The sequence below is a fragment of the Pristiophorus japonicus genome, chromosome 2, assembly GCF_044704955.1.
Source record: "Pristiophorus japonicus isolate sPriJap1 chromosome 2, sPriJap1.hap1, whole genome shotgun sequence".
Classification (NCBI taxonomy): domain Eukaryota; kingdom Metazoa; phylum Chordata; class Chondrichthyes; family Pristiophoridae; genus Pristiophorus; species Pristiophorus japonicus.
In genome coordinates this window covers 38,227,760-38,243,672 of record NC_091978.1, presented here as the reverse complement: position 1 = coordinate 38,243,672, position 15,913 = coordinate 38,227,760, and the positions used below count along the sequence as shown (strand labels likewise).

Genomic DNA, 15,913 nt, shown 5'->3' with positions numbered 1-15,913 from the left:
CTGCTTGCCAACCTTCAATGACTAATGTACCATGACACCCAGGTCTCGCTGCACCTCCACTTTTCCTAATCTGTCACCATTCAGATAATAGTCTGTCTCTCTGTTTTTACCACCAAAGTGGATAACCTCACATTTATCCACATTATACTTCATCTGCCATGCATTTGCCCACTCACCTAACCTATCCAAGTCGCTCTGCAGCCTCATAGCATCCTCCTCGCAGCTCACACTGCCACCCAACTTAGTGTCATCCGCAAATTTGGAGATACTAAATTTAATCCCCTCGTCTAAATCATTAATGTACAGTGTAAACAGCTGGGGCCCCAGCACAGAACCTTGCGGTACCCCACTAGTCACTGCCTGCCATTCTGAAAAGTCCCCATTTACTCCTACTCTTTGCTTCCTGTCTGACAACCAGTTCTCAATCCATGTCAGCACACTACCCCCAATCCCATGTGCTTTAACTTTGCACATTAATCTCTTGTGTGGGACCTTGTCGAAAGCCTTCTGAAAGTCCAAATATACCACATCAACTGGTTCTCCCTTGTCCACTCTACTGGAAACATCCTCAAAAAATTCCAGAAGATTTGTCAAGCATGATTTCCCTTTCACAAATCCATGCTGACTTGGACCTATCATATTACCTCTTTCCAAATGCACTGCTATGACATCCTTAATCATTGATTCCATCATTTTACCCACTACCGATGTCAGGCTGACCGGTCTATAATTCCCTGTTTTCTCTCTCCCTCCTTTTTTAAAAAATGGGGTTACATTGGCTAACCTCCACTCCATAGGAACTGATCCAGAGTCAATGGAATGTTGGAAAATGACTGTCAATGCATCCACTATTTCCAAGGCCACCTCCTTAAGTACTCTGGGATGCCGTCCATCAGGCCCTGGGGATTTATCGGCCTTCAATCCCATCAATTTCCCCAACACAATTTCCCGACTAATAAGGATTTCCCTCAGTTCCTCCTCCTTACTAGACCCTCCGACCCCTTTTATATCCGGAAGGTTGTTTGTGTCCTCCTCAGTGAATACCGAACCAAAGTACTTGTTCAATTGGTCCGCCATTTCTTTGTTCCCCGTTATGACTTCCCCTGATTCTGACTGCAGGGGACCTACGTTTGTCTTTACTAACCTTTTTCTCTTTACATATCTATAGAAACTTTTGCAATCCGTCTTAATGTTCCCTGCAAGCTTCTTCTCGTACTCCATTTTCCATGCCCTAATCAAACCCTTTGTCCTCCTCTGCTGAGTTCTAAATTTCTCCCAGTCCCCGGGTTCGCTGCTATTTCTGGCCAATTTGTATGCCACTTCCTTGGCTTTAATGCTATCCCTGATTTCCCTTGATAGCCACGGTTGAGCCACCTTCCCTTTTTTATTTTTACGCCAGACAGGAATGTACAATTGTTGTAGTTCATCCATGCGGTCTCTAAATGTCTGCCACTGCCCAACCACAGTCAACCCCTTCAGTATCATTCGCCAATCTATCCTAGCCAATTCACGCCTCATACCTTCAAAGTTACCCTTCTTTAAGTTCTGGACCATGGTCTCTGAATTAACTGTTTCATTCTCCATCCTAATGCAGAATTCCACCATATTATGGTCACTCTTCCCCAAGGGGCCTCGCACAACGAGATTGCTAATTAATCCTCTCTCATTACACAACACCCAGTCTAAGATGGCCTCCCCCCTAGTTGGTTCCTCGACATATTCATCTAAAAAACCATCCCTTATGCACTCCAGGAAATCCTCCTCCACCGTATTGCTTCCAGTTTGGTTAACCCAATCTATGTGCATATTAAAGTCACCCATTAGAACTGCTGCACCTTTATTGCACGCACCCCTAATTTCATGTTTGATGCCCTCCCCAACATCATTACTACTGTTTGGAGGTCTGTACACAACTCCCACTAACGTTTTTTGCCCTTTGGTATTCTGCAGCTCTACCCATATAGATTCCACATCATCCAATCTAATGTCCTTCCGAACTATTGCCTTAATTTGCTCCTTAACCAGCAATGCTACCCCACCTCCTTTTCCTTTTATTCTATCTTTCCTGAATGTTGAATACCCCTGGATGTTGAGTTCCCAGCCCTGATCATCCTGGAGCCACGTCTCCGTAATCCCAATCACATCATATTTGTTAACATCTATTTGCACAGTTAATTCATCCACCTTATTGCGGATACTCCTTGCATTAAGACACAAAGCCTTCAGGCTTGTTTTTTTAACACCCTTTGTCCTTTTAGAATTTTGCTGTACAGTGGCCCTTTTTGTTCTTTGCCTTGGGTTTCTCTGCCCTCCACTTTTCCTCATCTCCTTTCTGTCTTTTGCTTTTGCCTCCTTTTTGTTTCCCTCTGTCTCCCTGCATTGGTTCCCATCCCCCTGCCATATTAGTTTAAATCCTCCCCAACAGCACTAGCAAACACTCCCCCTAGGATATTGGTTCTGGTCCTGCCCAGGTGCAGACCGTCCGGTTTGTACTGGTCCCACCTCCCCCAGAACCGGTTCCAATGCCCCAGGAATTTGAATCCCTCCCTGCTGCACCACTGCTCAAGCCACGTATTCATCTGCGCTATCCTGCGATTCCTACTCTGACTATCACGTGGCACTGGTAGCAATCCTGAGATTACTACTTTTGAGGTCCTACTTTTTAATTTAGCTCCTAGCTCCTTAAATTCATTTCGTAGGACCTCATCCCTTTTTTTACCTATGTCGTTGGTACCAATGTGCACCACGACAACTGGCTGTTCTCCCTCCCTTTTTAGAATGTCCTGCACCCGCTCCGAGACATCCCTAACCCTTGCACCAGGGAGGCAACATACCATCCTGGAATCTCGGTTGCGGCCGCAGAAACGCCTATCTATTCCCCTCACCATTGAATCCCCAATCACTATTGCTCTCCCACTCTTGTGCTAGAATGTGATGCGTCGTCGTACGGAGTCGGGTGTGTATTACAACAAGCTAACGTTGCACAAGGGACTGTTCATCTACAACAGATGCCCATGTGGAATTCGGTCGGCTGCAGTGATCTTCCAGAGAAACTTGGAGAGCCTACTCAAGTCGGTACCACGCGCGGTGGTTTTTCAGGACGACATATTGGTCACGGGTCGGGACACCGTCGAGCACCTACAAAATCTGGAGGAAGTCCTCCAGCAACTGGATTGCGTAGGGCTGCAGCTGAAGAGGTCGAAATGCGTCTTCATGGCAGCAGAAGTGGAGTTTTTGGGGAGAAAGATCGCGGCGGACGGCATTCGGCCCACAGATGCCAAGACAGAAGCTATCAGGAACGAGCCCAAGCCACAGAACGTCACGGAGCTGTGGTCGTTCCTGGGACTCCTCAACTATTTTGGTAACTTCCTACCGGGGTTAAGCACCCTCTTAGAGCCCCTACATGTGTTATTGCGTAAAAGTGAGAACTGGGTATGGAGAAAAAAACAAGTAATTCCTTTTGAGAAAGCCAGAAACATTTTATGCTCCAATAAGCTGCTTGTATTGTATAACCCGTGTAAAAGACTTGTGCTAGAATGTGATGCGTCGTCGTACGGAGTCGGGTGTGTATTACAACAAGCTAACGTTGCGGGGAAGTTGCAACCTGTCGCCTATGCCTCCAGGAGCTTGTCTAAGGCCGAGAGGGCCTACAGCATGATTGAGAAAGAGGTATTAGCGTGTGTGTTCGGGGTAAAGAAAATGCATCAGTACATGTTTGGCCTCCAATTTGAGCTGGAAACCGATCACAAGCCCCTCATATCCTTGTTCACTGAAAACAAGGGGATAAATACTAATGCCTCAGCCCGCATACACAGGTGGGCACTCGCGTTATCAGCGTATAACTATACCATCCGCCACAGGCCAGGCACCGAGAACTGTGTGGTATGTTGCCTCCCTGGTGCAAGGTTCAAGGATGTCTCGGAGTGGGTGCAGGATATTTTGAAGAGGGAGGGTTAGCCAGTTGTCATGGTGCATATAGGTACCAATGATATAGGTAAAAAATGGGATGAGGTCCTACAAGATGAATTTAGGGAGCTAGGAGCTATATTAAAAAGTAGGACCTCAAAAGTAGTAATCTCAGGATTGCTACCAATGCCACGTGCTAGTCAGAGTAGGAATCGTAGGATAGCTCAGATGAATACGTGGCTTGAGCAGTGGTGCAGAAAGGAGGGATTCAAATTCCTGGGACATTGGAACCGGTTCTGGGGGAGGTGGGACCAGTACAAACTGGACGGTCTGCACCTAGGCAGGACCGGAACCAATGTCCGAGAGGGAGTGTTTGCTAGTGCTGTTGGGGAGGAGTTAAACTAATATGGCAGGGGGATGGGAACCTATGCAGGGAGACAGAGGGAAGTAGATGGGGACAGAAGCAAAAGATAGAAATAAGAAAAGTAAAAGTGGAGGGCAGAGAAACCCAAGGCAAAAAGCAAAAAGGGCCACATTACAGAAAAATTCTAAAGGGGCAAAGTGTGTTAAAAAGACAAGCCTGAAAGCTCTGTGCCTCAATGTGGGAGTATTCGGAAAAAGGTGTACGAATTAACTGCGCAGATAGCAGTTAACGGATATGATGTAATTGGCATCACGGAGACATGGCTCCAGGGTGATGAAGGCTGGGAACTCAACATCCAGGGGTATTCAACATTTAGGAAGGATAGACAGAAAGGAAAAGGAGGTGGGGTGGCATTGCTGGTTAAAAAGGAAATTCATGCAATAGTAAGGAAGGACATTAGCTTGGATGATGTGGAATCGGTATGGGTGGAGCTACGGAATACCAAAGGGCAGAAAACGCTAGTGGGAGTTGTGCACAGACCGCCAAACAGTAGTAGTGAGGTTGGGGACAGCATCAAACAAGAAATTCGGGATGCGTGCAATAAAGGTACAGCAGTTATCATGGGCGACTTTAATCGACATATTGATTGGGCTAACCAAACTGGTAGCAATGTGGTGGAGGAGGATTTCCTGGAGTGTATTAGGGATGGTTTTCTAGACCAATATGTTGAGGAACCAACTAGAGGGCTGGCCATCCTCGACTGGGTGATGTGTAATGAGAAAGGACTAATTAGAAATGTTGTTGTGCGAGGCCCCTTGGGGAAGAGTGACCATAATATGGTAGAATTCTTTATTAAGATGGAGAGCGACACAGTTAATTTAGAGACTAGGGTCCTGAACTTAAGGAAAGGTAACTGCGATGGTATGAGACGTGAATTGGCTAGAATTGACTGGCGAGTGATACTTAAAGCGTTGACAGTGGATAGGCAATGGCAACATTTAAAGATCATATGAATGAACTTCAACAATTGTACATCTCTGTCGAGAGTAAAAATAAAACGGGGAAGGTGGCTCAACCATGGCTAAAAAGGGAAATTAAGGATAGTGTTAAATCCAAGGAAGAGGCATATAAATTGGCCAGAAAAAGCAGCAAACCTGAGGACTGGGAGAATTTTGTAATACAGCCGAGGAGGACAAAGGGTTTAATTAGGAGGGGGAAAATAGAGTATGAGAGGAAGCTTGCTGGGAACATAAAAACTGACTGCAAAAGCTTTTATAGATATGTGAAGAGAAAAAGATTAGTGAGAACAAACGTAGGTCCCTTGCAGTCAGATTCAGGTGAATTTAAAATGGGGAACAAAGAAATGGCAGACCAGTTAAACAAATACTTTGGTTCTGTCTCCACAAAGGAAGACACAAATAACCTTCCGGAAATACTAGGGGACCGAGGGTCTAGTGAGAAGGAGGAACTGAAGGAAATCCTTATTAGGCGGGAAATGGTGTTAGGGAAATTGATGGGATTGAAGGCCGATAAAACACCGGGGCCTGATAGTCTGCAGCCCAGAGTACTTCAGGAAGTAGCCCGAGAAATCGTGGATGCATTGGTGATCATTTTCCAACAGCCTATCGACTCTGGATCGGTTCCTATGGACTGGAGGGTAGCTAATATAACACCACTTTTTAAGAAAGGAGGGAGAGAGAAAACGTGTAATTATAGACCGGTTAGCCTGACATCAGTAGTGGGGAAAGGGTTGGAATCAATCATTAAAGATGAAATAGCAGCGCATTTGGAAAGCAGTGACGGGATCGGCCCAAGTCAGCATGGATTTATGAAAGGGAAATCCTACTTGACAAATCTTCGAGAATTCTTTGAGGATGTAACTGGTAGAGTGGACAAGAACCAGTGGATGTGGTGTATTTGGACTTTCAAAAGGCTTTTGACAAGGTTCCACACAAGAGATTGGTGTGCAAAGTTAAAGCACATGGTATTGGGGGTAATGTACTGATGTGGATAGAGAACTGGTTGGCAGACAGGAAGCAGAGAGTCGGGATAAACGGGTCCTTTTCAGAATGGCAGGCAGTGACTTGTGGGGTACCGCAGGGCTCAGTGCTGGGACCCCAGCTATTTACAATATATATTAATGATTTGGATGAGGGAATTGAGTGTAATATCTCCAAGTTTGCAGATGACACTAAGCTGGGTGGCAGTGTGAGCTGTGAGGACGACGCTAAAAGGCTGCAGGGTGACCTGGACAGGTTAGGTGAGTGGGCAAACACAGTATAATGTGGATAAATGTGAGGTTATCCACTTTGGTGGCAAAAACAGGAAGGCAAAATATTATCTCAATGGCGGCAGATTAGCGAAAGGGGCGGTGCAGCGAGACCTGGGTGTCATGGTTCATCAGTCATTGAAAGTTGGCATGCAGGTTCAGCAGGTGGTGAAGAAGGCAAATGGTATGTTGCCCTTCATAGCTGGGGGATTTGAGTATAGGAGCAGGGAGGACTTACTGCAGTTGTACAGAGCCTTAGTGAGGCCTCACCTGGAATATTGTGTTCAGTTTTGGTCTCCTAATCTGAGGAAGGACGTTCTTGCTATTGAGGGAGTGCAGCGAAGGTTCAACAGACTGATCCCTGGGCTGGCAGGACTGACATATGAGGAGAGACTGGATCAACTGGGCCTGTATTCACTGGAGTTTAGAAGAATGAGAGGGGAGCTCTCATTGTTAACCTGTGGAATTCCCTACCGCAGAGAGTTGTTGATGCCAGTTCATTGGATATATTCAAGCGGGGGTTAGATATGGCCCTTATGGCTAAAGGGATCAAGGGGTATGGAGAGAAAGCAGGAAAGGGGTACTGAGGTGAATGATCAGCCATGATCTTATTGAATGGTGGTGCAGGCTTGAAGGGCCGAATGGCCTACTCCTACACCTATTTCTATGTTTCTATGTCTATGTAAATTTATTCAATGTCCCAGCTTCCACAGCTCTCTGAGGCAGCGAATTCCACAGATTTACAACCCTCAGAGAGGAAATTTCTCCTCATCTCTGTTTTAAATGGGCCGCCCCTTATTCTAAGATCATGCCCTCTCGTTCTAGTCTCCCCCATCAGTGGAAACTCCTCTCTGTATGCACCCTGTCAAGTCCCCTCATAATCTTATACGTTTCGATAAGATCACCTCTCACTCTTCTGAATTCCAATGAGTAGAGTCCCAATCTACTCAATATTTCCTCATAAATCAAACCCCTCATCTCCGGAATCAACCTAGTGAACCTTCTCTGAACTGCCTCAAAGCAAGTATATACTACCGTAAATATAGAAACCAAAACTGCAGTATTCCAGATGTGGCCTCACCAATATCTTGTAGAGCTGTAGTAAAACTTCCCTGCTTTTATACTCCGTCCCCTTTGCAATAAAGGCCAAGATACCATTGGCCTTCCTGATCACTTGCTGTACCTGCATACTATCCTTTTGTGTTTCATGCACAAGTACCCCCAGGACTCGCTGTACTGTGGCACTTTGCAATCTTTCTCCATTTAAATAATAACTTGCTCTTGATTTTGTTCTGCCAAAGAGAATGACCTCACACTTTTCAACATTATACTCCATCTGCCAAATTTTTGCCCATTCACTTTGCCTGTCTATGTCCTTTTGCAGATTTTTTGTGTCCTACTCACACATTGCTTTTCCTCCCGTCTTTGTATCATCAGCAAACTTGGCTACATTACACTCAGTCCTTTCTTCCAAGTCATTAATATAGATTGTAAATAGTTGGTGTCCCAGCACTGATCCCTGCAGCACCCCACTAGTTACTGGTTTCCAACCAGAGAATGAACCATTTATCCCGACTCTCTGTTCTCTGTTAGTTAGCCAATCCTCTATCCATGCTAATATATTACTCCCAACCCCGTGAACCTTTATCTTGTGCAGTCACCTTTTATGTGGCACCTTGTCAAATGCCTTCTGGAAGTCCAAGTACATCACATCCACTGGTTCCCCTTTATCCACCCTGTTCGTTACAGCCTCAAAGAGCTCCAGCAAATTTGTCAAATATGACTTCCCCTTCATAAATCCATGCTGACTCTGCCTGACCGAAATTTGCTTTTCCAAATGTTCTGCTACTGCTTCTTTAATAATGGACTCCAACATTTTCCCAACCGAGATGTTAGGCTAACTGGTCTTTCGTTTCCTGTTTTTTGTCTGCCTCCTTTTTTAAATAGGGGCATTACATTTGCAGTTTTCCAATCTGCTGGGACCTCCCCAAAATCTACAGAATTTTGGTAAATTACAATGAATGCATCCACAATCCCTGCCGCTACTTCTCTTAAGACCCGAGGATGCAAGCCATCAGGTCCAGGGGATTTATCTGACTTTAGTCCCATTATCTTACTGAATACCACCTCCTTAATGATTGTAAGGTGGTTAAGAAGGTATACGGAATGCTTGCCTTTATTGGCCGAAGCATAGAATACAAGAGCAGGGAGTTTATGCTTAAATTATATGATACTCTGGTTAGGCCACAGCTGGAATAATGCGTGCAGTTCTGGTCGCCATATTTTAGGAAGGACGTGGTTGCACTGGAGAGGGTGCAGATCAGACTAATGAGGATGCTGCCTGGAATGGATAATCTTAGCTATGAAGACAGATTGGATAGGCTGGGTATGTTCTCCTTGTAACAGAGGAGGCTGAGAGGAGACCTCATTGATATGTATAAAATTTTGAGGGGCCTGGATATAGTGGATAGCGAGTGTCTATTTCCCTTGGTGGAGGGGTGAATTACAAGGGGGCATAGTTTTAAAGTGGTTGGTGGAAGGTTTAGAGGTGATTTGAGGGGAAGCTTCTTCACGCAGAGGGTTGTGGGGTCTGGAACTTACTGCCTAGAAGGATGGTTGATGCAGAAACCTTCATCACATTTAAAAGTTGCTTGGATGGGCACATGAAGTGCTGTAACCTGCAGGGTTACGGGCCTGGAGCTGGTAAGTGGGATTAGACTGGATAACCTCTTGTTGGCTGGCGCAGATACGACGGTAAGTACTTCAGGGAATCGAATACAGCCAGAGTGATCTCTTGGACTAGTTTCGATTGCCTGGATGGGTCGGAGAGGAATTTTCCCAGATTTTTTTCCCCAATTGGCCTGGGTTTTAATCTGTTTCTTTGCCTCTCCCAGGAGATCGCATGGCTCCGGTTGGGGTGAAGTGTAAAATGTTGCGATGCAAGGGGTATCGCAATTGTGTGGGGCGGACTGGTTGAGCCGGATGCTCTTTACCTTTCCGTCATTGTTCATAGGTTTATATGTAACCTTCAGGGCTGCTGACTGAGGGCCGTGTGGCTCTTTGTCGGTCAGTGCGGACACGATGAGCCGAAATGGCCATTTTCTGCGCTGTATATTTCTAAGTTTCTATGTTTCTAAAAGCATCTTTTTCCTGACCTTTGCACTTGAGGAATGGGATTCCCTAGGGGCCAAGCAGGAGAATTGGTTCAAGGGCTTGTGTTGTCCCATTGCTATATCGTTTGAACCAGTTCCGCCACCAGTAGCAAAAAGCTCATCATGGGCTACACAGGTGCATGAAAGTGGGAAGTTGGATCCTTCCCGACAGAAGGCAATAATTTTTAGATTTGTTAAGTTGATTCAAAAAATCTATGCTGGGACTAACAGGGCCCAGCAGCGTTAAAATCGGGGGAGTTATAAATATGATCAGCTGTTTATATTTTTTTATAAGCAGTCTGGAAATCTCGCTCGAACCATAATCCTGAAGGGCCATAAATATGCTTGGCAAACTAACTACATAGCTATCAGGCTCCAAGTGTGATTTGTTTACATCGGTCACAGCAGGTAGAGTCTTTTGAACAAACAGGCTAAGCAAGCCAATGGCCTAACAGGTAAGATGATCCTAACTGGACCAGTAGTAGGAAGCTTATTAGCACTCTGTCATTCATTCATAGGCAGTCCCTAGGAATCAAGGAAGACTTGCTTCCACTCCTAAAGTGAGTTCTTTAGCGACTGAACAGTCCAACATGAGAGCCACAGACCCTGTCACAGGTGGGACAGATATTCGTCGGGGGAAGGGGGGTTGGGACTGATTTGACGCACACTCCTTCCACTGCCTGCGCCTGACCTCTTCGCGCTCGCAGCGTTGAGATTCGAAGAGCTCATCGCTGTCCTGGATGCATTTTCTCCATCTCGGGCGGTCTTCGGCCCGGGTCTCCCAGGTGTCAGTGGCGATGTCGCCCTTCACCAGGGAGGCTTTGAGGGTGTAACGTTTCCGCTGTCCACCTTTGGCTCGTTTGCCATGAAGGAGCTCTGCATACATCAATTGTTTAGGGAGTCTCGTGTCTGGCATGTGGACTAAGTGGCCTGCCCAGCGAAGCTGATCGAGTGTGGTCAGTGCTTCAATGCTGGGGATGTTAGCCTGGTCGAGGACACTGATGTTGATGCATCTGTCCTCCCAGGGGATTTGCAGGATCTTGCGGAGACATTGTTGGTGATATATCTCCAGTGACTTGATGTGTCTTCTGTACATTGTCCATGCCTCTGATCCATATAGGAGGGCAGGTATTACTACAGCCCTGTAGACCATGAGCTTGGTGGTAAGTTTGAGGGCCTGGTCTTCGAACACTCTTTTCCTCAGGCGGTCGAAGGCTGCACTGGTGCACTGGAGGTGGTATTGAATCACTGCATCAATGTCTGCCTTTGTTGACAAGTGGCTCCCGAGGTATGGGAAATGGTCCACGTTGTTGAGGGCTGCACCGTGAATCTTGATGACCGGGGGGGCAGTGCTGTGTGGCGAGGACAGGCTGGTGGAAGACCTTTGTCTTATAGATGTTAAGTGCAAGGCCCAAGCTTTCATCGACTATATCCTGGAGTACAGCCTCAGAGTGTGCGCAGACGCAGGCGTCGTCCGGGTACTGCTGCTCAACGACAGAGGTTGGGGTGATCTTGGACCTGGCCTGGAGGCGACATAGGTTAAACAGCTTCCCACTGGTTCTGTAGATTAGTTCCACTCCAGCGGGGAGTTTGTTGACTGTGAGGTGGAGCATGGCAGCGAGGAAGATTGAGAAGAGGTTTGGAGCAATGACGCAGCCTTGTTTGACCCCCGTCCGGACGTGGAATGGGTCTGTAATGGATCCGCTGGTAAGGATCACGGCCTGCATGTTGTCGTGGAGCAGGCAAAGAATGTTGACAAACTTTCGGGGGCATCCAAAATGGAGGAGGACGCTCCATAAGTCCTCACGGACAACAGTGTCAAAGGTCTGGGAAGGTTGTCGCGAGAGTTCTCCTCAACCGCCTTCTCCCTGTGGCTGAGGATCTCCTCCTGGAGTCACAGTGCGGATTTCGTCCCCTACGGGGAACAACGGAGCGCTCTGTACTGATAGCCTGACAGCTTTAGTTAGTTAAACTCCAGGAGTACAAGCCTTGGCTGTTGCATGTGAGGTGTGTCCCAGAGGGGAGAGAATGTGTACTCTGCCGTGGGCAAATGGAGACTACTTGAGTAAGTTCCTGAATCGCTTGGCTAGAAAAAGCCGAATCACAAAAAACTGAGAGAAAGAAGAATAAAATAAAAAATTTTACAATTTATAAATCTAGGGCATGACTTCTTCATTTAGTGAGCTATATTCGACCATTCCTTCTCACACTAATGGAAATGGTAACTCAATGATGCAGAACTTTGTACAGGTTTATTGGTCTAACTTGTACTTGGTTTTTTGAGTCCTAAATGAAGAATATCCATTTTATGCCACACAGCAAAACCTGACTTTAAGGCGGACAGCTCTCATTGATAAATAGAGCCCACGCTGTCTTTGACTAGCATCTGTGAAACAATCAACCACAAAGTCCAGGATAATAGAGCTTAGTTTAACCGACCTATATGGAATATGCAGATGGAAAAGTAATGCATCAATCCTGTTTAATGGAGCTCAGAGGGCACCTGAATTCGATGGCGCGGAACAAAAAACAACACAGCTTCCTGTCTTACTCAGTACTTACTAATCACGATGAGGGTGTAGTTGAGGTTAATGCTGCCAAAACCATTAGTAGCCTTGCAGATGTATGTCCCGGCATCTTCAGCTTCCACTTCTTTGATTTTCAGGCCCTGGCGCAGGACCCGGAATCGTGTCCAGCCGCTGTGAATGGTACGTCCATCTTTTGTCCACATGGTCAGTGGAGGGGGATCTCCCTCCACTGGGCATGGCAGCTTGATTGTTCGACCTAACCTCACCGTCTGTCGGTTGATCACCCTTTCAGAAATCTGTGGCGGACCTAAGGATCAAGGCAATGAGTAGTTAGTTTAGTGGCCAAGAGAGATTATTACGTTTCAATTTGTATTTTAGAAACATAGAAAATAGGAGTAGGCGATTCGGCCCTTCGAGCCTGCACCGTCATTCAATATGATCAAGGCTGATCATGCAACTTCATTCCTGCTTTCTCTCCATACCCCTTGATCCCTTTAGCCATAAGGGCCACATCTAACTCCCTTTTGAATATATCTAACAAATTGGCCTCAACAACTTTCTGTGGTAGAGAATTCCACAGGTTCACCACTCTCTGGGTGAAAAGGTTTCTCCTCATCTCGGTCCTATATGGCTTACCCCTTATCCTTAGACTGTGACCCCTGGTTCTGGGCTTCCCCAACCTGGGGGACATTCTTCCTGCATCTAACCTGTCCAATCCCATCAGAATTTTATATGTTTCTATGAGATCCCCTCTCATTCTTCTAAATTTCAGTGAATATAAGCCTAGCCGATCCAGTCTTTCTTCATATGTCAGTCCTTCCATCCCGGGAATCAGTCTGGTGAACCTTCACTGCACTCTCTCAATAGCAAGAATGTCCTTCCTCAGATTAGGAGACCAAAACTGTACACAATATTCGAGGTGTGGTCTCACCAAGGCCCTGTACAACTGCAGTAAGACCTCCCTGCTCCTATACTCAAATCCCCTCGCTATGAAGGCCAGCAAACCATTTGCTTTCTTTACTGCCTGCTGTACCTGCATGCTTACCTTCAATGACAGTTTAAAACACTCGCTTAAGGACATGAGCAGATCTCCCATGGCAAGTAAGGTAATACACTCTTTTATAATGACAGGGGCCATTATACCCTGTAACGGCCAAAGTTTTTTTTTTGTGTTTGAACTAAAGCTAATTTATTTGTCAGATATCCATAAAATTAAACTACAGCCCAGTTGTAGGGGAAACAAAGCCCAATTGTAAGAATGAATATGGTTCAGTCCTGGATGTGATTAACAACAGAATCCAACCCCTGCAGTCAGTTGTGAACTCGCTGGTGTCTCAGCAGGCGGGATGAACGAGAGAATCCCTTCTCACACTCAGAGCAGATGAACGGCCTCTCCCCAGTGTGAATATGTTGGTGACTCATTTCTGCTTTTAAAGCTCTTCTCACAGTCAAAATATTTAAAAGGTCTCTTATTGGTGTGAACAAGTTGGTGTGTAGTGAGGTAGGATAACTGAGTGCATCCCTTCCCACGCACGGAGCAGGTGAATGGTCTCTCTCCAGTGTGACTACGCTTGTGCTCAGTGAGGTTGGAAGAAGAAGTGAATCCTTTCCCACACATGGAGCAGGTGAACGGCCTACGCCCGAAGTATTAGTCTGCTGCTAAGTTCCAGGTGGGTATAAGTTAGCCTGTCCATTTAGGGGCCACATCGTTTTAAACAGGTACATCCTGAGGTGAGAGATTAATTGCTGTGGGTGAGGGAAATCTGCTGATTCGCAGGTGCTCATAAATGTTTGACTCCAGGTCAGAAGAAATCAGCTTGAATTGATTGCCTGCATGTGAATACTTTTAACACTTTGGAATATGATGCCTGAAGTATGATAGCCATATATAGACAGAAGAATAGACATAAAGGAAAAGGAGGTTGGGTGGCATTGCTGGTTAAAGAGGAAATTAATGCAATAGTAAGGAAGGACATGAGCCTGGATGATGTGGAATCGGTATGGGTGGAGCTACGGAATACCAAAGGGCAGAAAACGCTAGTGGGAGTTGTGAACAGACCACCAAACAATAGTAGTGAGGTTGGGGACAGCATCAAACAAGAAATTAGGGATGCGTGCAATAAAGGTACAGCAGTTAACATGGGCGACTTTAATCTACATATTGATTGGGCTAACCAAACTGTAGCAATGCGGTGCAGGAGGATTTCCTGCAGTGTATTCGGGATGGTTTTCTCAACCAATATGTCGAGGAACCATCTAGAGGGCTGGCCATCCTAGACTGGGTGATGTGTAATGAGAAAGGACTAATTAGCAATCTTGTTGTGTGAGGCCCCTTGGGGAAGAGTGACCATAATATGGTTGAATTCTTTATTAAGATGGAGAGTGACATAGTTAGTTCAGAGACTAGGGTCCTGAACTTAAGGAAAGGTAACTTTGATGGTATGAGACGTGAATTGGCTAGAATAGACTGGCGAGTGATACTTAAAGGGTTGACGGTGGATAGGCAATGGCAAACATTTAAAGATCACATGGATGAACTTCAACAATTGTACAACCCTGTCTGGAGTAAAAATAAAACGGGGAAGGTGGCTCAACCATGGCTAACAAGGGAAATTAAGGATAGTGTTAAATCCAAGAAAGAGACATATAAATTGGCCAGAAAAAGTAGCCAACCTGAGGACTGCGGGAATTTTGTAATACAGCAGAGGAGGACAAAGGGTTTAATTAGGAGGCGGAAAATAGGGTATGAGAGGAAGCTTGCTGGGAACATAAAAACTGACTGCAAAAGCTTCTATATGTGAAATGAAAAAGACTAGTGAAAACAAATGTAGGTCCCTTGCAGTCAGATTCAGGTGAATTTATAATGGGGAACAAAGAAATGGCGGATCAGTTAAACAAGTACTTTGGTTCTGTCTTCACGAAGGAAGACACAAATAACATTCCGGAAATACTAGGGGACCGAGGGTCTAGTGAGAAGGAGGAACTGAAGGAAATCCTTATTAGGCGGGAAATGGTGTTAGGGAATTTGATGGGATTGAAGGCCGATAAAACACTGGGGCCTGATAGTCTGCATCCCAGAGTACTTAAGGAAGTAGCCCTAGAAATCGTGGATGCATTGGTGATCATTTTCCAGCAGCCTATCGACTCTGGATCGGTTCCTATGGACTGGAGGGTAGCTAATGTAACACCACTTTTTAAGAAAGAAGGGAGAGAGAAAACGGGTAATTATAGACCGATTAGCCTGGCATCAGTAGTGGGGAAAAGGTTGGAATCAATTATTAAAGATGAAATAGCAGCACATTTGGAAAGCAGTGACGGGATCGACCCAAGTCAGCATGGATTTATGAAAGGGAACTCATGCTTGACAAATCTTCGAGAATTTTTTGAGGATGTAACTGGTAGAGTGGACAAGGGAGAACCAGTGGATGTGGTGTATTTGGACTTTCAAAAGGCTTTTGACAAGGTCCCACACAAGAGATTGGTGTTCAAAATTAAAGCACATGGTATTGGGGGTAATGTACTGACGTGGATAGAGAACTGGTTGGCAGACAGGAAGCACAGAGTCGGGATAAATGGGTCCTTTTCAGAATCACAGGCAGTGACTAGTGGGGTACCGCAGGGCTCAGTGCTGGGACCCCAGCTCTTTACAATATACATAAATGATTTTGATGAGGGAATTGTGTCATATCTCCAA

The 15,913-nt window shown here is 45.8% G+C and overlaps 1 protein-coding gene across 2 annotated transcripts in view; it reads right to left on the bottom strand.

Moving 5' to 3' along the window:
• The window catches only part of LOC139236929 (fibroblast growth factor receptor-like 1), a 358,006-nt gene that overhangs the window by 213,562 nt on the left and 128,531 nt on the right, over positions 1-15,913 (bottom strand). For both annotated transcript variants that reach the window (XM_070866868.1, XM_070866869.1), the window contains exon 3: positions 12,254-12,526. In XM_070866868.1, coding sequence (XP_070722969.1) covers positions 12,254-12,526 — 273 coding nt within the window. The remainder of the gene's footprint in view (positions 1-12,253; positions 12,527-15,913) is intronic.